Source organism: Bos mutus, chromosome 10, assembly GCF_027580195.1.
Source record: "Bos mutus isolate GX-2022 chromosome 10, NWIPB_WYAK_1.1, whole genome shotgun sequence".
Lineage (NCBI taxonomy): Eukaryota > Metazoa > Chordata > Mammalia > Artiodactyla > Bovidae > Bos > Bos mutus.
In genome coordinates, this window is record NC_091626.1 from 61,447,072 (window position 1) to 61,472,221 (window position 25,150).

Genomic DNA, 25,150 nt, shown 5'->3' on the forward strand with positions numbered 1-25,150 from the left:
AAAAGTCTCACCTTTTCATTAGAGAAAATAAGAGCATGGTTTCAGTTTTACAACAGCTGTTATTGAATGTGTAGAACCCAGATCCATCTGTTCAGGTTCACTGTTATAGAACTTGGTCCAGCCATTTGGGCCAAAGCCAACCAAAAGCTTAGCTGCCTTTCTCATCATAACACTGGTACTGGTAATGCCTTTTGTAGATGAATCTGTCACATAAGGAAAAAAGAAAGTATTTAGTATTAACTTAGGTGCCAAATTCATTCTATTATTCCAGCCTTCAGTGTCATAAGACAGAGAGAGTAATAACGAGGTGATTAGGCACTAATAATTATAGTTCCTGTTAAGCCAGTTTTGTTTCACACTGGTTGCCATCATGCTTGATGGTTAAGGTTGGAAGATGAAAGTGGAAATGGATTGCTTGTTACTGCAGAGAATTCTGCTTCAAATTAAGATGTATCACTGGAATACTTGGCCTAGTCAGTCTTTACTACTTGTTTGAAAACTTAGGCACAATTTAGTGGCAGGAAATATATACCAGAGCTAGTTTTGATGGGTTCTCTAAACTTAATATTCACAAATTTCGATCTCCTTGACTTTTTTTTTTTTTTGGTACTCATAGGCTTAAAAGCACTTATTGGTGTACCAGTGAAATCAGTAGTTCCTTGATCACAAGTGGATTGTAAGTCTACCATCTTAAAATTAGATATTGATATATTTCTGAAATGAAGAAAATAGTTTCTTAGAAACATCTTGTATTCACTAATTTTCAGAAAAAGATCCCAGCAGTTAAGCTTTCTGGATGGTAACAAGGTAATTTCTAAAAGGCAAGTGCTATGACACCACATATGAATGTAACCCTCTTAGTAATTTACCTCGGACTCTTTGGTGTCTTAACACTTTGGTTTATATCTCAGGGGTTGTCTGCAAACCAAAACTGACATAATCTGTGGTTAGCCTTTTTTTATTTTTAACAGAATGCTTTGCTTTTGTTTGTTTTGTTTTTTCCTTTTCTCTTCTGTTGTTGCTTATGGGTTAATAACTAGTCTCCATGAACTTCCCTTTGAAAGAGCCTATAAAAGTTAGATGAGTCTAAAAGTGTTCTTTGAAGTAGCAGCAAACTGGGGGTATATACTCTGTTATATAGAAATAAATTGTCCTTGCTATTTTCTTACATTTAGCTTTGCTAAATTGTATATAATTTGAGCTAAGACCATAGGAAATTCACTTTCTGCATGGTAACACTGCCCCAATAAATATTCCACTTTGCTTAATAATGTACATATAGTGCATTATTTTTTCTATTTGTAGATGAATTTAGTGAGAGATAATTGTCTTTTCCCTGCTGAAACCGAAGAAATCTAGTTTTGTGTGAACATTTTTGTGGTTTTATGGGTCAGGATACATGAAGATTTTTTGCAGCAGTGTTAGTGGTTCAGTGGCTGCATTTTATTATCAATGTGCTGATTTTTGACAATGATTGGGCTCGACCTTTTCAAATAAGAGTCTGAGGGTTATCAGACAATGCAAATGTGCTGTAACTAAGTAGCATGTAGATCAGTTAATTATAAAATGTTTCCCTGGGAACTTACTTTAGCTACATTTTTCTTCAGACAGATGATGGGAAAATAATCCACCTGTGCATCAGTTAGGCGGTGCTGCAAGGTTTCTTTCTCTTCACATGAACATTTTGTGCAGTCTTTGTTACAAATTTTCAGAAGACTATACTCTTTACTTTGAAGGACTATTTTTTAATTATACCTCATTTAGCTAACTAGTATTCTAATACCTAGTAGAAAAACAGTGAGCCAGTCTTTAAGTATCCAGCACAATTTAGACTCTATGTTTTGTTTTGAACTAAAGCATCATTGGAAAAGGTAGGAGGTAGTTTAGGATAGATCATACATGTCTTATCCAATAGCGCAGAAAAAAAAGTATTATCTTCCTGTCTCCATTAATAAATTTAGCTGTGCAATATAGATAAATGTTTGCAGAAATTTCTAAATAAGAGATTATAACTCCATTTTACAGGTTCTGAATGCTGAGAATCTGTATTAAGGCTTACTGAGTTTTTCTTGTGAGCAGTAAGTGATACATGTAAGCAGACTTTCTTTCCTTGTTCATAACTTTGATTTCTTTATAAATTTAGTTCTTAATCTTGAAAGATGAGTTTTTAAGCTTAACATTTTAGAACAGTATTTTGTTATGTTGGTTTACTTATCTCAGATTTTAAGCACTTGTTTCTCATATCAGATTTTTTAGATTTTTTCTTTTAACAGAAAGGACATTGCTTTTGCCTTCTTGTTACATCCAAAAGGGGGCGGGGGAATGTCTAAAAAATGCCTTGTCCGGTAGAGATGTAGATGGAGAGGATATGCTAATAAAATTTCAAGTACTAGCACAATTTTACAGTAGAAACGGTCTTTTTTCAGACTAATAAAATTAATGTCATGATCACGATGAAAAAAATGTAGTTGAAATTTGCAGAAATGGAAATTAGCAAGCAATTGTTTTAGGTATATTTTCAAATTTTACTTCATTTTTTAAAATGCTTGTGCCATACGCAATTGCATTTCTTATTGCCAAGAACTAATAGAACTTCTTGTTTCATTTCTTACCTTTTTTTAAAATGTGAATTTAATTATAATTCATTCCTATGGCCTTACAGATGGGTCTTATTTTGTTTATTTGCAGCTGACACTGTTCCTTTAAAGCAAAGTACCTTAAAGTTTTTGACTAAAATCATGTCCCAAGTGGGAAATACCTGTTTTTTCCATAGAGTTGTCCTCCTGTCTATGTTTCAGCATACTTTACCTTTGCTCCAACGGCTTAGTGTGAAAAACCTGCAGATAAAATGGATCTGTCATGTTGTTAATCTTGTTTAAGCCAAGTCATTAACTGTGTACTGATAATGATGCTATGTTTTGGGTTTTTTTTTAAGAAAAAAAATGGATTTTATTCCAGATGAACTTTTTTTTACAATGTTCGTCTAAAATAAAAACTACATAATGAAAATACTCATGTCTCTCTGAAATGCACATTTAAAAAATGTTTCTTCTAATTTGCTAGGTATGTGTCACAAACCATGGTAGACCTGAGATATTTTAGCAAACTTTACATCTGACTTAGAGTTCTTTTTTGTTGTTGTTTTTTGGGAGAGGGAAATTTTATTTATATTTTGCAGCAGTTTTGATGATTTATAGTTGATTTACAATGTCATGTTAGTTTCTCTTTGTTCAGGCCTCCTTATCTTTTGCCTAGATTTCTGTAATCTCGCCTAACCAGTCTTCTAGTCTCTAATTTTATTTTCCTCCTCTCCAATTTTCACTGTGCTGAATGGTTTTTAAATCTGTAACTGCCACATTTAAACCCTTTAGCCTTGCAAAGTCTTTTGCGATCTCCACCTCTTTCTCTCCAGCCTTTGATTTTGTCACACTTGAACTCACACATATCTTTTGAGCCTCATCAGTACTTGCATCTCCAAACATAACATGCTTTGTCATTCCTTTCCTTAGGCTGCTCCTTCTGCTGACTTCCCACCCCTTGCCTGACTGACTTCTCCTTATCTTTCAATATTCAGTAAGGGTTTGGTGGGAAGACTTCAGCAACAACCCCATCCATGGTTAGGAACCCTGTCCTATGTCTGCCCAAAGTGTCACTCACGGCCCTGGATTGGAATCATCTGTTTACTTTCCTTCCCCACTAGACTCAGCTCTTGTAGGCTGGGGACTGAGTGTTTGGTTTTTGTATTCACAGTATCAGACAAAGGACCTGGCATATAGTAGGTGTTAAAGAAATGTTGGGGAAAAAAATGAGTGAATTTCAGCAGTCATCAAAATCAACTGTCACTAAAGAAAGTTAAGTATAAATTAGGAGTTGTTTGGTTCTCCATTTACTTTTTAATTTGAAGAAAGATTAAAAGTAAAGGGGGACTTCCCTGGTGGTCCAGTGGTTAAGAATCTTCCTTCCAATGCAGGGGACTCGGGTTTGATGCCTGGTCAGGAAACTAAGATCCCACATGCTCCCACAAGGGCCTCAACCATTGAGCCCGCACATGCCCAATGGGTGGCCCACATGCTCTGGAGCCCGGGTGCTACAACAGAAACCAAATATAAATAATAATTTTTTTTTTTTTAAGTTGGAAGTAAATTCATCAGAGCCTCAGTAAGTTTGGCAATAAAAAGAGAAGCTTCATTATCTGGCCCCCATCTTTATTTTAGTCTTTGTTAAATATTTTACACTATTTTAACCTTTACTAAATACAGAAGGATCTTCTTTTAATAAGACAAATCACCCAGAATGCTGTTTATATATCAGTAAATTGAGTAAATCCTTTCCCCCTCTCTTCAATGTTTCCTATTCACAAAATTTAAGTTTTTTAATACTAGTTACAGGGATACATGAGTATACTCCCACAGCAAGTATGTATGAAACACATCAATGGCCATATCAGCAAACAAAGGATACTGTGGCCATCAAGCCATGAGCCACTGCATCCACCACCACCACCCCCCCCACACACACACACCCCGCAAAACAGCACCTAGAGGGGATTCAGGATGAAGAAAAGCAGGACGCTGACTCTAGATCTAGATAGGTAAGGTACATACCTAAGAAATGATTTCAGTGAGCCCAGACTCTTGCATCTTCCCATCTGTAGAAAAGTGCTAAATTCATTAACATGAACAGTAATCTTTTTGATGTTCTGACTACCAGGTTTTTTGCTTTTTCAAAAATTCCTATATATCTGGCTCCTTCCTTGCCTCTTTGAATCAGTAACTCAGAAATATCTGAGAGGCTGTCTTATGGGCTTAATGAATGAAGTCGGCTGAATGAAACAAAATTCTCAACTTTTAGGTTGTGCCTTTTTTTTTTTTCAGTCAACACAAGTAAAATTAATTAATTTGTGTGTGTATATATATATCTTTGCAGAAACCATCATCCTTGATTTTTCCCTCTTCCTCACTCCATGGAGCCCATCAGTAACTAACTTTTGTTTTGCACAATTCCTAAATCTCTTTTGAGTTTGTCTGCTTTTCTCCAGACTCCTGCTATTTCCCTGATTCATACCTGCAGATGCCAAGAACTTCTTATCTGGAATCCCATTTCCCATTATCTGCAAAGGAGATCAGAGCCTGCCACTCCGTTGGATAAGCCTGGAACTTGAGGTGAACTCTAACCTGCTGGCCTTTTTTGTCTCATCTCTCCTCACACTCCGAGGACATCCTGACCTACTTCCTATGCTCAGAAATGCTCGGCTTTCTTTCACTTTGAAGCCTTTTCTCTTGTCTTTCTATGTCTCTCCTACTTCCTAGCTTTACTAACTCCAAAGCCGAGTCCTGAATGAGTGGGTGTCATCTTCTTTAGCAATACCTCACAAATTTGGATTGGCTCTCCTTCTGAAACAGGAGAGAAGAGGGCAGGGTACAACCTTTGAAAAAATGACATAGCCCGAGGACATGACATAAACTGATCAGAACTAAATAGGTCCAAGATGGTGGATGAAGAAACAAATAGGTCCAAGATGGCAGATGGGTTGACTTCCACGAGACCTTGAGCCTCATTATATGCTCATTGTAACACATCATCAAGCTAAATGACACATCCAGCAGCACCATGATAGTTCTGAGACCAACCATCAGAGGCCAAAAGGTGGGCAGCGGCCCAGTTCCTGGAAATCCCCACCACTTCCCCCAAAATAGTTGGAACACTCCTCCCACTCAGCCTATGAAATTACCCAGCCCATAAAAAATAACCATGCCATATTTCAAGGCCACTTTCACCTTCTGAGATGGCCAACATACTGTGGAGTGTGTTTCTCTCTAAATAAATCCACTTTTTTACTTATCACTTTTGTCTTTCACTGAATTCTTTCTGCAGTGGAACATCCAAAACCTGAGTTTCATTAAGTTCTGAAAACAAGTGTGTGATCTCAGTTAAAAGACCATGGGTTTTGACTGGGTTTGAGTCCAATCTGAGTTACATGGATTCACTTTCCCCTTTCTTATATCCTCATAATCCTTCTCCTTGCCTGTCTTGATAAAGAATCCACCTGCAATGCAGAAGACCCTGGTTCAATTCCTGGGTCGGGAAGATCTGCTGGAGAAGGGATGGGCTACCCACTCCAGTATTTTGGGGCTTCCCTTGTGGCTCAGCTAGTAAAGAATCCGCCTGTAATGCAGGAGACCTGGGTTTGATCCCTGGGTTGGGAAGATCCCCTGGAGAAGGGAAAGGCTGCCCATTCCAGTATTCTGACCTGGAGACTGTATAGTCCCTGGGGTTGCAAAGAGTTGGACACAGCTGAGCGACTTTCACTTTCCTGTCTGGTGTCTTCACTAGACTGTAAGCTCGGTGAAGACAGGATGCACAGCTGTTTCATTGGTGTAACTCCCAGTGCCTAGCGTTGTGCCTGATACGTCATAGTCATGCAACATGCATTTTGAATGAATAAGTAAATGGTTGAGTATAATCTATCAGCACTATCAGAAAATAAAGCTCAAGTGAATTCATTAGCATATTATGAATTACTAGTAGCTATGTCCAAGCATTACTGGATAAATTGCTAAAATGTGGTATTACTTTTTATACTCCCACTCCTCCAGCAGTTTGTATTCTTGTCCATAGCACGTGTCAGCCTCCTTCCCCCAGGTATCTTTTCGAGACTTAACTCCCAACATCACTTAGTATGTTTTCGAGTTTCTGGAGAAAGCTCATAGTAAGTTCATAAAAACTTGAGAAGTCAATAGCACTGCTATTTAGCTTCTCAGTCCTCACTAGTAAACGGAATTGCTAAAATCAGTGTAAAGTGCTTTTTAAACAGCAATGCATTACATAAATGTAATTCAGACAAAGCTTGAAATAAGTGTTTTTAGTAAATAACCATGAGTGCTGAAGATTATCTTGTTGATGATTTTGATGGTTTGTTCTAGCTAATTTCTATTCCAACAGACATATCAGTTAAAGATGTCCTAATATTGGGGGTGGGGGTAGGAGGGAGGTTTAAGAGGGGAGATACACACACACACACACACACACACACACATACACACATATGGTTGATTCACGTTGTTGTATGGCAGAAGCCAATACAACATTGTAAAGCAATTATCCACTGATTAAAAATAAATTTTAAAAAGATATCTTCATAGATAGGGGGCAGATTCATTACATTTTACATTGGTGGTGGTTGTTTAGTCGCTAAGTTGTGTCCGACTCTTGCAACCCCATGGACTGTAGCCTGCCAGGCTCCTTTGTCCATGGGATTCTCCAGGCAAGAACATTGGAGTGGGTTGCCATTTATTTCATAATTAGAGCTGCTAAATACAATTGTCTCATATTTCTTTGTAAGGCCTAGGTATGATTTTTTGGAGAGTGGATAACTGATTGTTAAAACATCATTTCCCCAATGATGAAAACTTAACTTAATTATAGGTTTTACACTGCCTCCCCATTTTTTAACTAGACTTGAAGACTAAAATTGAACTGAGATATAGTCAAGATATCATAAGTACAAATTCCCCCAACTTATAGCTCTCTATGTTGAGTTGCCTACTTCCAAAGTATTTGAGGCAGCTTTAATGGAGACACAGATCTTGGTTAAAATCAAGGTAATCAAATCAAAATAGGGATAAAAGAATAAGCCATATTCTGAAGTCATGGCAGTAATTGTAATTAAAACGAAGAAGAATAGTTGCTATAATCGACTATTAGATTTAGCTCCAAGCTTCCTGGGAATTAAGATAAAGCCTGAATATGATAAGTTAGCTCTCAGGCTGAGCATATGTGTTTGTCAGGCAAAATAAAACTTTTTTCCTAGCCCTGAACTTAAAAAGTAAATTAGAGATATTGAATAATGATAATGAAATAGTTTTGTGAAATTTGCAAGAAAAATGTAGATAGCCATTTTGCTACATGAAAAACTGGGTTCACCTCTTGGTGGACGTCAATGCAAAAAAACACAAGGAAGCCAAAGATCAGGAGAAGGAAGGATTTATTACTCGCAGCAAGTATGGAGAACACTGGGGATCTTTCTCAAAGCAGTGTACAGACAGCAAAAATGGGGAAATGTCAAGGTAACTGTGCATGCATATTCATGAAGGGGCTTGAGCAGAGGGGAATTCAGCATAGAATCGAGACTAAGTTTGACAGTAGTCCAAGCTTAAGTTGATTGAAGTCATGAAGGTCAGGAAAGGTCAAATGCATCATCCCTCAGGTTCCAGTTGATCTGGTGGTTGAGGTTTCAGGCAAATCTTTACCATTGAAACAGTCTTTATTGCTGATGTATTATCTTTACCATTGTTGCTTCTCTTGCCTGATAATAGTCGTGCATTCTTTTGTTTCCTTAAGATTATTAATTACTGGGACATCCCTGGTGGTCCAGTGGCTAAGAGTGTGCTCCCAATGCAGGGGGCCCAGGTTCAGTCACTGGCAAGGGAGCTAGAGTCCACATGCCACAACTAAGACCCAACACAGCCAAATAAATAGAAATAAATATTTTTTAAAAGAAGATTATTAATTACTAAGACCAGTTCAAGGACAAGCATTGTGTCCAGGCTTAGATGACAAAACAGCTTAAGCCAAAAATGGCTTTTCTTATGTCAATAAAGCCATGCCTGTTTGTCTTTCTCAGGGGATCCTCTATTGTATCTGCTTACAATTTCTCATATTAAAAAAAGCTTAATTTCACACCAAGGACATGAGTATGATATGCTTCCATGAAGGCATTTCTGCATGGACCTGAAATAATGTAATTACATTTGGCAAATCTGATTCAGGATAGAACCAAAGGAATCTATCTAATGGTGAATCACTTTATCAGTTTCAACTATTGTCTCAACCTGAGTTTTAATAGATACTGGAAAAGACATTTCAAAATGAAGAAAAATTCTGTGGAGTAAAAGGAAACTATATATGTCTCTTTTAAATGGACAAAGATGACATTTTACCATAAAGAAATGAGCCGCAAAACATTTTCAGTCAGGTCCCAATTTTTGTCTTTTCAGTGTTGATTCCAAAGAGCTTTATTCATGATAGATAAAGAATAAGTAGAAATGGCTAACACTTATATAGCACTTACCAAGCAGGCACAATTCTCAAAATAACCCATAATATGTTAAATATTATCCCCATTAAATGTGGCTCAGACAGTAAAGAATCTGCCTGCAATGCAGGAGGCCTGGGTTCAATCATGGGGTTGGGAAAATCCCCTGGAGAAGGGAATGATAACCCCACTCCAATATTCTTGCCTGAAGAATTCCAGGGACAGAAGAGTCTGGCGGGCTCCATTCAGTCCATGGAGTCACAAAGAGTTGGACAAGATTGAGCGACTTAAGACCAGACTGTTAGACATGGAGATAAATCTTATTAGATGTGAATGATCAGGGAAATAAACCTTCTGGTTTTAATTTGTAAAACTCTCAGAAACTGTTCAATTAATATAAAATAGCAAATGTTTGTGAATTCCACTTTTTAAATTATTTCATTCATTGAACACGTATTTAGTGAGCACCCTCTTCTGGTCTGAAGGCAAGAATACTGTAGTGGGTAGCCATTCGCTTCTCCAGGGGATCTTCCAAACCCCAGGATACAACACAGGTCTCCTGAATTGCAGGCAGATTCTTTACCATCTGAGCCACTGCTGTTGTGCAAACAGCAAAGAACAAAACAAAAACCCTGCCCTCCAAAGTTTTATGTATTAATGGGAGAGACAAACGAGTAAAAACTGAGCAGGGAGATGTTCCTGTTACTATGGGGTAATCAAAGAATGCCTTCAAAACAATTTTTTAAAGACTTGGCAGGAGTGGAGTACAAATAAAACTAGCTCACCTAAACAACCCTGAGATGGGCCTTTTACAGTCTGAGGGTTATCACCTGGGTCATCAGAGCCACCCCAGCTACAGTTTTGTACAGTCAACAAATGGCATAATGTCCTTTAAAAAAAAGACTCCTTTGTTTAGAAATGGAATCCTGCCTATGTCCTGCGTGTTCTTCAGTTGATCGGGAATCTTCCCCTGTCCTGGATCCAAAGGGGGTTGGGGACCTCCACTCCTCTTAGGCACCTCACGGCTGGCGTCCTTGGCCAGCCTGATGTATACGATTAGTGGCAGCAGGGGACTGAGTGCTTTGCTCCAATTTTAAAATCTCCAGCGATCTCTGCCTCTGGATCAGAAGCTACTACGCCTTGAGACATGTTAGAACTGGACACGGAACAACGGACTGGTTCCAAATTGGGAGAGGAGTATGTCAAGGCTGTATGTTGTCACCCTGCTTATTTAACTCATATGCAGTGTATATCATGCGAAATGCCGGGCTGGATGAAGCATAAGCTGGCATCAAAATTGCCGGGATAAATATCAATAACCTCAGATATGCAGATGACACCATCCTTATGGCAGAAAGCGAAGAGGAACTAAAGAGCCTCTTGATGGAAGTGAAAAAGGAGAGTGAAAAAGCTGGCTTAAAAGTCAACATTCAGAAAACTAAGATCATGGCAGCCGGTACCATCACTTCATGGCAAATAGATGGGGAAACAACAGACTATTTTCTTGGGCTCCAGAATCACTGCAAATGACTGCAGCCATGAAATTAAAAGATGCTTGCTCCTTGGAAGAAAAGCTGTGAGGAACCTAGACAGCGCATTAAAAAGCAGAGACATTACTTTGCTGACAAAGGCCCACATAGTCAAAGCTATGGTTTTTCCAGTAGTCATGTATGGATGTGAGAGTTGGACCATAAAGAAGGCTGAGCACCAAAGAATTGATGCTTTCAAACTGTGTTATTGAAGAAGACTCTGGAGAGTCCCTTGGACTGTAAGCAGATCAAACCAGTCAACCCTAAAGGAAATCAATCCTGAATATTCATTGGAAGGACTGATGCTGAAGCTGAAGTTCCAATACTTTGGCCACCTGATCCGAAGAGCCAGCTCATCCTGCTGCTGGGAAAGATTGAAGGCAAGAGGAGAAGGGGCGACAGAGGATGAGATAGTTGGATGGCATCATCGACTCAATGGACAAGAATTTGAGCAAACTCCGGGAGATGGTGAAGGACAGGGAAGCCTGATGCTGCAGTCCAAGGGCTCGCAGAGTCGACGAGGGCTGAGTAAGCAAACAACAACAGCGCCTCCAGAGCGGAAGCCCGGTGAGGCCCACCCCGCCCCCCAGCCCCTCCAGACCTGCCCCGCCCCGCCCCGCCCCTCCGCAGCGGCCCGCCCCACCGCCGCGCCCCGCCCCGCCCCCACCACGCCCTCGCCCTCCGCCGCGCCCTGCTCTCGCCCCGCCTCCAGTCCCTGGTCCTGCTCCGCCCTCGTCCCGGTGCACAGCTGGTTCGGCGCTCTGCGCCCCAGGGTCCAGGCCAGGCCCCCCGGCCGGCTTCTGCGGTCGCCATGACGGCGGCCGTGTTCTTCGGCTGCGCCTTCATTGCCTTCGGGCCTGCGCTTGCCCTCTACATCTTCACCATCGTCACCGAGCCGTTACGCATCATCTTTCTCATCATTGGGTAAGGCGGTTGCTCCGGGAAACCCGGACCCGCGGCTCCCCTCCCCCGCTGGGGGTACCCGCGATCCCTGGCGCCCCACCAAACTTCTTGATCACGTTGGGCTTTAGAGCGGAGAATGGTTGGAAGAGGGAGAGCTGAGACCCCTTTCCCTGGGACTTCTTGCCCTCCTCCGAGGGTCGGCGACCTCAGAGAGCGAGCTCACATCGTAAAGGAGCTAACACCGTGGGTCTCAGAAAACTCTGACGCTTGGTTCGGTAGTCTGCCTAGGGTCCGTGGGTGGGCGTTGGTCATACATTAAAACTGTGTAAAGAATTGTGGATAACTTCAAATATGCATCTTTGATTTATTTTGGAGAGAGCGCGCCTCAGATTCAAACAGGCGTCTGTAATCCCAAGCTAGTTAAGAGCCCTTAAGCACCTGGGGATCAGGTGCTTTAAAACACACTCCTGCCCAGCCCCTACCCGTGATCAACTGAATAGGAATGTATAGGGGGTGGGATTCAGAACACGCAATTTATTTTAAAAGACCCAGGTGATCCAGGTATGCGGCCAAGGGGTAGAAGCCTGTGAAAACTCCGCGGCACCTGTAGTACATCTCTTTGCAGGAGCTTGGTCAATACCGAACTCCTGTGGCGAATGTGATCATAATGCCAGTTTTCACCTATCTGGCAGCTCTTACTGGAGCTTCCCCATGACCCTCTGTGCTGTTGAGTCTCAACTGGCATCAGGAGAAACGGCCAGGCCAGGCCAGTGAGTCCCACCTTTTCTGAACTTCTTCACCTCTCTCACTGTATTGAAAGTGCTGCATCACAAGAGTCATTTAAAAACCAATATAGAGGGACTTCACTGGTGGTCCAGTGGTTAAGAATCTGCCCTTCAGTTCAGGGGACTCTGGTTCGATCCTGGTTGGAGAACCAAGATGGGACATGCCTGCCTTGGGGTAACCACGCCTGCTGGCCACAACTAAGATCCTATGCGGCCAGGTAAAACAAAACAAAATACAATAGAGATTTGGGCAGAAGGTCTGTAAAGCTTGTTATAATCATTAAACTCCACAGGAATGTTGTAAAAACCAGACGTGGGAAACTGATCTAGATCAGAGCACAGGCTTTCAACATCTGGATTTTAAACAACTGTTCTGTTAATAGAGACATAGACATTTTCCTGGAAAAAATATTTACACATCAGTGGACAAAGCTTTAGTTAGGAAGCTTAATTAGCAAATAACGAAGTTTCCAGCCAGACAGTCCTTGGCAAATAGTCTTCAGATGTACTTACAAAAAGAGGGGTCAGTGAAAAACGTGATTTTTTTACGAAAAATTTCAAATTCCTCTTGGACTGCATGTTTGTTTCACCAGGGAAACCGCACATTAATTAAGAACAGTTGAACGTTTTCTGTCAGGAAATCTCTTTATTCTCAAGCAGGGTTTTATTTTTATTTATTTTATTTATAATTCTTTCAGCTGTAAGCAGTATATCTTGGCTCTATACATTTTATTTATTTTTAACTTTTTACTTTGTTTTGAGCTGTAGCCAGTTAACAATGTTGTGATAGATTAAGGTGAAGAGCAAAGGACTCAGCCATATGGATACACGTATCCATTCTCCCCCAAACCACACTGCTATATTTAAAATGAATAACCAGAACCTACTGTGTTTGGAGAAGGCGATGGCACCCCACTCCAGTACTCTTGCCTGGAAAATCCCATGGATGGAGGAGCCTGGTGGGTTGCAGTCCATGGGGTCGCGAAAAGCCGGACACGACTGAGCGACTTCACTTTCATGCATTGGAGGAGGAAATGACAACCCACTCCAATGTTCTTGCCTGGAGAATCCCAGGGACGGGGGAGCCTGGTAGGCTGCCGTCTATGGGGTCACACAGAGTTGGACACGACTGAAGCGACTTAGCAGCAGCAGCAGCAACTGTGTATAGCACATGGAATCGTGCTCAGTGTTATGTGGCAGCCTGTACATTTTATTATTATTATTGCCATGTGATATGTGGGATTTTATTCCCCAACCAAGAATCTAACCTGCTCTCCCTGCATTGGAAGCTCAGAGTCCTAACCACTGGATGACCAAGGAAGTCCCTTTTTTCTTTCCTGCTTTTAAATCATTTTTGATCCTGTTCACTTATAACTTTTTTCCCCTCCAATTTTCAGAGCTTTCTTCTGGTTGGTGTCTCTGCTGTTTTCTTCCCTCATTTGGTTCACGACAGCAACCCTTATTGGTAACAAAGATGAACCAAGAGAGAAATATCTGCTGATTTTTGGAGTGTTAATCTCAGTCCTTATCCAAGAAATGTTCCGGTTTGCATATTATAAACTTTTAAAGTAAGTGTTTGGTTTACCTTTTTCCCCAGTGTTTTTTTGAATTATTATTTAGTAATTTGAAACATTAGTATGTTGTTGTATTTGAAGGTCCGTGTCTTCCTACATAGTTCCAAGCCAGGGGATGGTACACTTCCAGCCTGAAAATATTGAGTATTTTGAGTTGTGGGCCCTCATTCCTTCCTTCACTCATTCAAAAAATATGTCTTGAGAGTTTGCTTAATGCCATGCACTACTCTGGGTACTGGGGATACATCATGATTAAAAGACAGTCTCATGGTGGTGGTACCTTATAGTGGAAAGAGACAACAAATGAATAAATAAGAAAATATATCATACATTACAAGATAAGTGCCATAGAGAAAAATAAGGTAGAGCAAGTCATCGAAACAATAAGTACAAAAACTGTTCCAAATCAGAATTTATATGTGCTTCTCTTTGACATCACCTAAAATAGATAATTCTTATGGCAGTTATGCTTGCCATAATTTTGACTGTATTGGGGAAACAGGTGTTCATTTTGTGATAATGTCATATGATTTCATGTCTGTAATAGAAAAATACATTAAAAAAAAAAGTGGGCGTGAGTTCCCTTTCTAGGCCAAGAAGCAGGTCATCTGTAGGATCCATGAGGAGCTCACGTGAAACCACTGTTTGAAAGCAGAGCTTGAACTTGGAGCAGTAGTTTCCTTCCGGCAGTCATGAGTTTGGCTTTGATTACGTAGTAATGCTTAGTTAGTAGGCTGATAAATGTGCTGTTTTTTCATTTCTGCAAATGAGTTCATTAAAGCACTTTATGACTTTCAGGGGTGCAACCAAGACAGAAAGGACCTCAATAGCATCTCTTGTAATAGGCTTCTGATCCTTTGTTCCTGTCAAAATGCCAAGGCTTCTGTATTTTTTACTTGATGCTTTTAATAACAGATACTGAAATTTTAATAATGAAGCAATTTAAACCACGAGTAGAAAACCAGGAAGCCATTGCTTAGAAGCAAAAGTAGTATCTTAGAAAAGGTTTAAAAATGAAAGTTCCATTAGTTCCTGGAAATATTAAAGAGCAACAGATAAAAATCAAAGATAACATTTCAGGTTCCATGGGAATTACAGTATCCTTAAGAGATGGACATTCAGCTATGGTTGAATATTTCTGGCATGCAGCAGTTAACTGCCATTCCAAAATTTAATTTTTACTGTAGAATATGGTAAGGTAATAAAAATCTCCCCTCTGTCTCACCTCTACCATGCACAGGCAAAAGCGGTCTCTCACATGGTTGTCATCTTATCTCTTTCAAGACTGTGCATTCCTCATTTTCTCACCTGGCCCTTAGAAGACAGGGATGTGACTTCCAAATCTTTTCCTGTCTCTGTTCTTTTATGTCAGTGGACACACCCCTTTTTGGCAATGCCCGGGGTTTACCTGTGCCCAGGACCCAGCACAGTGCCCCGCTGTGGTCAGAGTGGTTCAGAAAGCAGGGCCCTTCCCACCGTTGACAGGGCACTTTTCTCTTAAGCCAGTTTCTAATTGTACTGGACTTTCTTACTCTAACGTCATCGTCATTGGCTCACATTGGTTTTGCGTTTTCTGATTTCAGTAGATTTTCATAGATAGGTCCTGGCTTTAGTAATAACCCTTTAGGTCTTGAGATTCTACAACCTCAGTTACCTGAATTGGCTGAGTATCTGCTGTTCTTTACTGTTGTGTTTCTTCATGATTTCCTCCTGAAATGCAAAGCTTTATTGGCTCTAACCCAAGGTTCCAGTGGCAACCCGCTCTAGTACTCTTGCCTGGAAAATCCCATGGACGGAGGAGCCTGGTAGGCTGCAGTCCATGGGGTCACTAAGAGTCGGACACGACTGAGCGACTTCACTTTCACTTTTCACTTTCATGCATTGAAGAAGGAAATGGCAACCCATTCCAGTGTTCTTGCTTGGAGAATCCCAGGGACGGGGGAGCATGGTGGGCTGCCGTCTATGCCGCACAGAGTCAGACACGACTGAAGTGACTTAGCAGCAGCAGCAGCAACCCAAGGTTCCAAAAGACAACAAGCCCAACATGAGTTGCCTTTTTGTGGGGAGTGGGGGCGGGGAATGGCGGCTATTGCTGTGCTGCTTGTGGGATCTTAGTTCCCTGACCAAGGATTGAACCTGCATCCTGGCAATGACAGTGCGGAGTCCTAACCACTGGATTGCGAGGGAATTCCCCATGGGTTGCCCTTTTTAATGAGGGCAGTGAGGGCATAGGACCACATGCGGAAGGAAGTATTGCTGTCAGTCTGCAGGCTCTCAGGCCAGGAAATTCAGAGAAACCTCCTTGGCCTTCTGGGGAAACCATATTTGGTCCTCCAAAAGGACCTTTGGCGATTTGCAGATAAATAATAGGACAAATATGTATTAACAGGTGCCTTTGTTTGCCTTTACAAAATGGATCTGCAACAAACCTTTGGAATATGATAAGTATTTTCCTAGCACATTTTTAAAATGTTGGATGTTATATAGTTACATGTTAAAACAAGTTTGAAAATTATGTACTTTACTCATGACTAACATTTATATAGATACATTTAAGTTGCTCTCTTAGGCTTCACCAAATTAAATATAAGAACTTCAGTTTAATCAATATTTTAACTATCTCCACTGCCAAGGTAGGTTTTGAAATTTTAAGTTTAAAGTACTGCCTCAATAATATTTTTGCTACCTGAATTTGGTGCCAAGATTAAAGTGTGGAGAGCTTGCACCAGTTTTATATATATATATATATATATATAGAATTGAATCAAAGTATTTATTGTTGTTTAGTCACTTCAGTAGTGTCCAGCTCTTTTGTAGCCCCATGGACTGTAGACTTCAAGGCTTCTCTGTCCATGGAATTCTCAAGGCAAGAATACTGGAGTGCGTTGCCATTTCCTTCTCCAGGGTATCAACCCGGGTATCAAACTTGCGTCTCCTGCATTGGCAGGCAGACTCTTTACCACCGTGAGCCACTAGGGAAGGCCACTTATCATTGTAGTTCAATATGAATTTATTTCATGACTCAGGCCTTAGGAACAGTGCTTCATCTTGAATGAATGAATCGTAACTTTCAGCCTAGCAAAGCATTGCACTGTGAGAAATTGACACGTGGCCACAAATGATAGTTTTTTCTAGCTTAATTAGAAGGAAAAAAAAATCCAAGTTATGGTCCTGCGTATTGCCTAAAATATACACTAGAATGTTTTTGGCTTGGAGTGAAGCTTTTGTAGTTTCAGTTGTCTGATAATGCTGATCCCATAAAGATTTGGTAATTTAAAAATCATTTATAGAAGAAGTGATAAGATAATCATTGCTATAACCTTTTAAAAGGCATAAGTCTATTTTAAAAAATTTCTAAAATAGTGCATTTACATGCATATTCCGTGGTACTTTCCCTCTCTTACACACACATGTAGAGTGAATCAGAGCAAACAAGAAAGCTGGTATTTCAGTTTATATTTCAAAAAATTGAGCTTTTTCTTTTTTTGTTCTTAGAAACAATAATAAATGCAAACAGAATTTTTCCATTTCAGTAAAATGGTGAAATGAAAATCACTGTCCCTCATGTCATCAGTTGTGTGTTGTTCCATCAGGAACTTGGAAGCAGATGACGGTGCCTTTTACTTTTTCACTTCCTGGTATTGGCGCTGAGAACTGTTGGTGCACTAGACCTTTCCTTCCTCATAGGAGGAGGACATTTACAAAAGTTTTCAGTTTACAGCCTTAATATATTTGTGATAGCAGTACTTTGTTATACTAAATATCAAAAATCTTTTATTCATTACTGAGCAATTTATATAAAACAGAAATCTTCCAAAATTTACTGATTCTATTATACCATTATATCTGTTTGTTGATGGAGATTATTGCTCTTATGTAGGTCTGTAAGCATTCATTAGCCTTTCAAAACACTCCTGTGATAGGTGAGTTTATATAGGCTACTTGGGCATTTCAGGTGGTTACTGTTCCAGAGAAAGGTGGTCACAGTATGGCAAATGAAATGGCAAATTTTTTTTTCTTTCCTTTTTTTTTTTTGGTCTTGTTGTGTGGCATGTGGGATCTTGGTTCCCTGACCAGAGATCAAACCTGTGCCCCCTGTAATACAAGTGTTGGGTCTTACTTAACCACTGGACCACCAGGGAAATCCCAAAGACATTTTTCTTTATGCATATTACTATTTTGATTGAATTCTGTGTTGCCTTGTTTAATACATTAAATAATATATATATATATGGCAAATATATATAAATATATATTTATATTTATGTGATGAGATAGGCTCACTGCAGTGAATATGCATACCTTGAAATTTAATTAACACAATAACCCAGAATATAAGTTCTGTGTTCTGGCTAATTTTCTACTCTTAGAGTTAACCTCACTCACTCTTGTTTCAGCACTTGTTGAAAAGTCATTCTAAAATGTTTGGTTCCTTAGTAGCTTTACAAAATGTATTTTATGGTAAATATAATTTAAATATCCTTTGAGTCAGGAATATTGTTGCAGACTTTCTAACCAACAAAGGATAGTAATAGTGACGAGAGTGGAACTGACCTGGCCACAGTCCTGACACATTTGTGGCGGAGTGGGGGGCAGGACTCATGTAAGTTTGCAGGTTGTCCACAACAGAAGCCTGGATACAATCACTCTGAAGATCATTTCTTACTGAGCAGTGGTTCTTTCAGGTGTTCACTTATCTTCTTTTCTGAAGGTAGCATTTTATTCTCCCCTGAAGCCTGATTGGGGATATGAAAGAACTGTTTTAGAATCAGAAGACCATGTGATTAGGTATCCATATGAGAGTTCAGACCATCAGTGTGAACAGGATTTAAAAGTTAAGGAGAGGGACTTCCTTAACTCTTCCTTAAGGAGAGGTAGTCTAGTGGTTAAGACCTGGCTTCCAGTGTGGGCGGCAGGTTCGATCCCTGGTCAGGGATTTAAGATCCCACATGAAAGATCCCCATAAGAACAACAAACAAACCTAAGACTAGAGAGAGATGGGGTGAATGACTATCAATCATTGGTAAAGATGGCTTTTTTGAGCAATTGTTGCCTGAACTAGACTTTGAGGAATGAGTACCATTCAGGTTCTACGGAGTGGAAGGTAGAAGGGAGGGTGGCACAATAAGTCTAACCCAGGCAGAAATGCAGCAAAGTACTAAGAAAGTGGAATTAAAGATACAGTACTTTGGGGAGAGGAACAGTTCAGAGTGGTAGATGCCATGGCATGTTGAATTAAGTACTTCCTAACACAGACTGGTTCCAAATAGGAAAAGGAGTACTTCAAGGCTGTATACTGTCGACCCTGCTTATTTAACTTCTATGCAGAGTACATCATGAGAAACGCTGGGCTGGATGAAGCACAAGCTGGAATCAAGATTGCTGGGAGAAATATCAATAATCTCAGATATGCAGATGACACCACCCTTATGGCAGAAAGCAAAGAAGAACTAAAGAGCCTCTTGATGAAAGAGAAAGAGGAGAGAGAAAAAGTTGGCTTAAAGCTCAACATTCAGAAAACGAAGATCATGGCATCCGGTCCCATCACTTCATGGCAAATAGGTGGGGAAACAGTGGCTGACTTTATTTTTCTGGGCTCCAAAATCACTGCAGATGGTGATTTCAGCCATGAAATTAAAAGACGCTTGCTCCTTGGAAGAAAAGTTATGACCAACCTAGACAGCATATTCAAAAGCAGAGATATTACTTTGCCAACAAAGGTCTGTCTAGTCAAGGCTATGGTTTTTCCAGTGGTCATGTATGGATGTGAGAGTTGGACTATAAAGAAAGCTGAGTGCCGAAGAATTGATGCTTTTGAACTGTGGTATTGGAGAAGACTCTTGAGAGTCCCTTGGACTGCAAGGAGATCCAACCAGTCCATCCTGAAGGAAATCAGTCCTGAATATTCATTGGAAGAACTTATGTTGAGGCTGAAACTCCAATATTTTGGCCACCTGATGCAAAGAAATGACTCATTTGAAAAGAGCCTGCTGCTGGGAAAGATTGAAGGCAGGAGGAGAAGGGGATGACAGAGGATGAGATGGTTGGATGGCATCACTGACTCAATGGACATGAGTTTGAGTAAACTCCTCAAGTTGGTGATGGACAGGAAGGCCTGGCGTGCTGCAGTCCATGGGGTTGCAAAGAGTTGGACACAACTGAGTGAGTGAACTGATACTGAAGCTTAGTCATGGTGGTGCTAGTGGTAAAGAATCACCTGCCAGTACAGGAGAATAAGAAATGAAAGTTCAGTCCTTGGGTGGTGCAACCCACTCCAGTATTATTGCTTGGAGCATCCTGGACAGAGGAGCCTGGCGGGCTATAGTACATAGGGTCGCACAGAGTCAGATATGACTGAAGTCACTTAACACACAAGCTTAGTCATAAGTATTGCTTTTTTTCCCCCTTATTAAACCCAATACTGATGGCTTGTTTACTTATATTATTTTTCCTATTCTTTGTGAATGTCAGATAAAAGGCAAAAGTTGATTGGAAATTTTGGTTGATTTTAGTTATTTGAAGCTTTGTTGTACTCATTTAAATGGATTTTAGATTTAGAGTATAATCTGATCAAAAACCTCATTAAGTATCTGAATTTTAAGATACCTTATGTGTTTTTCTGATATACTACTTTAAAAAAATTATATGTGTGTTTTTATTTTAGAAAAGCCAGTGAGGGTTTGAAGACTATAAACCCATATGAGAAAGCACCCTCTATGAGATTGCTGGCTTATGGTAAGTTAGAGCTGCATAGTGTTGTAAAGATAAAAAAAAAAAAAAAAACTTGACCTAAAAGCCATTTTTATCTTTTATAGCTTTGTGGGTTTCTAGTAGTATTACTGCATTGACCTATTGGTGTATTTTTTTTTTTTTTTTTCTTTCTAGAGCCCTTTTATATGGAGAAGGCAATGGCACCCCACTCCAGTACTCTTGCCTGGAAAATCCCATGGACGGAGGAGCCTGGTGGGCTGTAGTCCATGGGGTCACAAAGAGTCAGACATGACTGAGCAACTTCACTTTCATTTTTCACTTTCATGCATTGGAGAAGGAAATGGCAACCCACTCCAGTGTTCTTGCCTGGAGAATCCCAGGGATGGAGGAGCCTGGTAGGCTGCTGTCTATGGGGTCACAGAGAGTGGGACACGACTGAAGCAACTTAGCAGTAGTAGCAGAGCCCTTTTATAAAGGAAAGTGATTTCAATTGACTCTTATCTGTGTGTCCATTAACTATTAACCAAATTTGACAGTTAGGTTTTTATTAACATGTATACACTCCGTTAACAATTTCCAAGTGATGTTACTATTACCCTCTCTGGGTTGATTCCATGAATTTGTACTGGGAAAACTCTTCATATTAATACAGTTAATACCTTTTCGTACTTTTCTTTCAGAATTATGGTTTAAAGGTTGGATCTAGGTTCCTAAATTGAGTCACCCAGCTTGACTGAGGGATCCCTCTTTACAATGCAGTCACCCCTCAAGCTCAATTGCATCAAAATTAATTCTGTAGACTCTGTTATCATGAATTAAAGTCAGAGCTTTAATATCATATCCTTCTGTCTCGCCTGTCACTTCAGAGCCTTCTTGGATCTCTTTCGTTTTTCATTTCTCTGCTACATTTCACTGTCCATTCCCCCACGCCTCCACCCCAGTTCATCATTTTGCCAAACACTTGCCTTTTCTGAGACAACTTCCCACTGCTTCTCCAACAGTCTGTGCACCCTTTTTCCTTCAGCAAAATAGTGTCCCCCAGTCCTTGGGGATGTGATTTGAAGAGAAATCATAGTGTGAATAAGGTTTAACAGTGTTTTCCTTCCTCTTTAGTTTCTGGCCTGGGCTTTGGAATCATGAGTGGCGTATTTTCCTTTGTAAATACCCTGTCTGACTCCTTGGGACCAGGCACGGTGGGCATTCATGGAGACCCTCCCCAGTTCTTCCTATATTCAGGTATGTGTCTGGTTTGAATGTTCAGACTTCTGGTCTATGGTCATCCCTAGTGGAATTCCCTGGTTTAGGAATTCCAGTGAATAGAAATTTATGTTGTACCTTCTAAAGGCAAGGTACTGTTAGACACTGTGATGAAAGAGACCTAGGAAAGTAAGAATTACAGTTAAGGTATTTTTGAATTTTAGAGTGGATTTAGCTTGTATAAAATTCATTTTTCTGTTACTATACTAATAATTTTGCTGTATAGTTGATATAAGTGAATTTTTATAGGGTTAGGGTTCAGGCACTAGCTACATGCTTTTTTGATTTTTTCTAACAGCATTATTTTTATTTATTATTTTTAACATTTTATTTTTAATTGGAGGACAATTACTTTACAATATTGTGATGGTTTCTGCCATACTTAAGCATGAAACAGCCACAGGCATACACATGTCCCCTCCCTCTTAAACCTCCTTCCCACCTCCCTCCCCACCCCACCCCTCTGTGTTGTCACAGAGTGGGTTTCCTGCATCATGTAGCATGTCCCCACTGGCTGTTTCACATGTGGTAATGTACGTTTCAGTACTGCTCTCTCAAGCCTCCTACCTGCTCCCTCCCTGACTGGGACCAAAAGTCTATTCTTTCTGTGTGCACCTCTTTTGCTGCCCTGCAAATAGAATCATCAGTACCATCTTTCTAGATTCCACATATATGTGTTAATATACAATATTTGTCTTTCTCTTTCTGACTTTCTTCACTCTATTTCTGAGGCTCTAGGTTCATCAACCTTATTAGAACTGACTCACATGAGTTCCTTTTTATAGCTGAGTACTATTCCATTGTGTATATGGACCACAACTTCTTTATCCTTTCACCTGTTGGACCTCTAGGTGCTTCCATGTCCTAGCTATTGTAAATAGTGCTGCAGTGAACATTGGGGTACATGTGTCTTTTTCAATTATGATTTCCCAGGAGTGGGATTTCTGGGTCATATGGTAGTTTTATTCCTAGTTTTTTAAGGAATCTCCACACTGTTCTCCATAGTGGCCATATCACTTTGCATTCCCACCAACAGTGCAAGAAAGTTCCCTTTTCTCCACACCCTCTCCAGCATTAATTGTTTGTAGACTTTTTGATGATGACTGTTCTGACTGGTGTGAGATGATACGTTATTGTAGTTTTGATTTGCATTTCTCTAATAACGAGCAATGTTGAGCATCTTTTCATGTGCTTATTAGCCATCTGTATGTCTTCTTTGGAGAAATGTTTGTTTAGGTCTTCTGCCCAACTTTTTGATTGGGTTGTTTTTCTGATATGAGTTGCACGAGCTGCTTGTATATTTTGGAGATTAATCTTTTGTCCGTGTTTCATTTGCTATTATTTTCTCCTATTCTGAGGGTTTTCTTTTCACTTTGCTTGTAGTTTCTGTCATTGTGCAAAAACTTAATTAGGTCCCATTTGTTTATTTTTGTTTTTATTTCCATTACTCTAGGAGGTCAGTCATAGAGGATCTTGCTGTGATTTCAGTCAAAGTGTTCTGCCTGTGTTGTTTTTGTTTTTATTTATTGGCAGTGTAAGGACTAATCTTTATAGTTTGTCATCTTGGCTGCTTTTGGGGATGGAAAGTATAATTTAATCTTGAAATTGAGAGGAAGGAAAACAGTTCTTATTTAATGTGAGGTAATGTCACTTATCTAAAAAATGTGTGTACCATATCTAAAATTGCAACTGTAACAACCCATCTTCCTTGTTTCTTAAGAACTGGAACATGAGCAGGAACTTAGAGTCCCTTGCTCCTCCCCACTCCTCCCCCACAGGAAACTGCGGCCCTGATTTTGTGGTGTTCAGTCCCTGGGTTAGCCAGGTCTGAAAGTTAGGTTTTTAACATGTACAGATGTTAGGTTTTTAACATGTACAGATGTTTTACTTTGATGCTAAAACCTGGAAGTTTTACCTTCATGTGTGTATCTGAAAAAATATATTTAGTCTTCTTGCTTTTGAACATTTAAAAATAAACTGTACTGTATTCTTTAAAAAAAAAAAATAGTTGAGTTCACCTTTATCCAAAGATGCCTATAAAAAAAAGCCAATATATTTCAAACTGCTTTTTCATCCACCAGATGAATATTGTCCCCGTGATACAATGATCACACGTTTAAGAGTTGGTAGTGTACATAATTAGTATAAAATCTCTCCTAAATTACACAAGAATCTATCAAAAAATAGTTTTCTAAAACACCACTGTATTTTTTTTGTCTTCATAAGCTATATCATTGAAATAAATGACCCCATGCACAGATTCTTTTAATTAAATCATCTTTAACATCTTTATAAAAGTAATTTGTCTTCAAGGAGCTTATCATTTTGGAGGGGGAATAAGACCCCCCCAAAAAGTGATTAATCTCGTCAAGGCAGTTTGAAGTAATAACAGAAAAGATATAAGATGAAAGTGTTAGTCGCTCAGTGACGCTGGACTCTCTGCGACCCCATAGACTGTAGCCCGCCAGGCTCCTTTGTCCACAGAATTTCCCAGGCAAGAATACTGGAGTGGGTTGCCATTTCCTTCTCCAGGATAAGATGAGGTATAACCGAATTTAAAAAATTGCTGCAGTAAAAAGTTGACAGATATCCTGCATGTTACAGTGATCCTCTAACCCAGTGGACTCTTGTTCATCATTTCGGTTTAGGCCTTGTTACCTCCTGTCTAGATTACTACCATTAACCCCCACCTGGTTAGTCTTTCCTCAACACACTTTCTATAGGTATCCATCCTTTATACTGTCCCCAAATAAATCTTCCCTGTGTAAAACTAGGTAAGGGCTTTTCAAGGCCTGCAGGATAAAGTCAAGGCCCTTCACATCTGGCTGCAAGTTAAGGGAAAGGAAAGTATGTTAGTACAGTGGGTCATACTGATTTAGTCGTGCCTCTAACAGAGCAAATTATCTTCCTTTTAAACATCCCATAACTAGAATATTTCTGACAACGTAAAAAAATGATCGTAATAAGGAGTCTTAGTATTTTTTTAGAACTGGAGTACAAGTAGCTAAAATCTGTTAGAATCCAATATAAATTAATAAAACATAGCCAGGAGGGGGTGCTAGAGTTTTCTGTATTTTTCTAAATCAGTGTATTATACTGCTACATAAGCAGTTTTCTTCTTTGCTTCTCAAATAACAGTCTCCTAATGAAATTTATTTTTCTACCAGCTTCTGTCACTAGATGGCGCTAATTCCCTTTAGAGAGCTAGGCTGTTTTTGCAAGATTGACTTAAAAAGATTCTTTTAGAAGAAAGTAAAAAATGTGCAGCAATTTGGTGATAGTATGTGTGACTTCTGTAAATTCAAGAAAAAAAGTGTTATAATATCTTTAGATAATATCTTTAGAGGTGGCAAGAAT

The 25,150-nt window shown here is 39.8% G+C and overlaps 1 protein-coding gene across 2 annotated transcripts in view; it reads left to right on the plus strand.

The window, feature by feature from the left end:
* The first annotated feature begins 11,226 nt into the window (after positions 1-11,226).
* The window catches only part of APH1B (aph-1 homolog B, gamma-secretase subunit), a 42,321-nt gene continuing 28,397 nt past the window's right edge, over positions 11,227-25,150 (plus strand). The window contains exons 1-4 of one of the 2 annotated variants that reach the window (XM_005894554.2): positions 11,231-11,487; positions 13,649-13,819; positions 20,490-20,560; positions 21,650-21,772. In XM_005894554.2, coding sequence (XP_005894616.2) covers positions 11,375-11,487; positions 13,649-13,819; positions 20,490-20,560; positions 21,650-21,772 — 478 coding nt within the window. In that variant the 5' untranslated portion in view covers positions 11,231-11,374. Of the gene's footprint in view, positions 11,488-13,648; positions 13,820-20,489; positions 20,561-21,649; positions 21,773-25,150 lie in introns of both variants that reach the window. The other variant, XM_070378047.1, reaches the window with a different exon arrangement.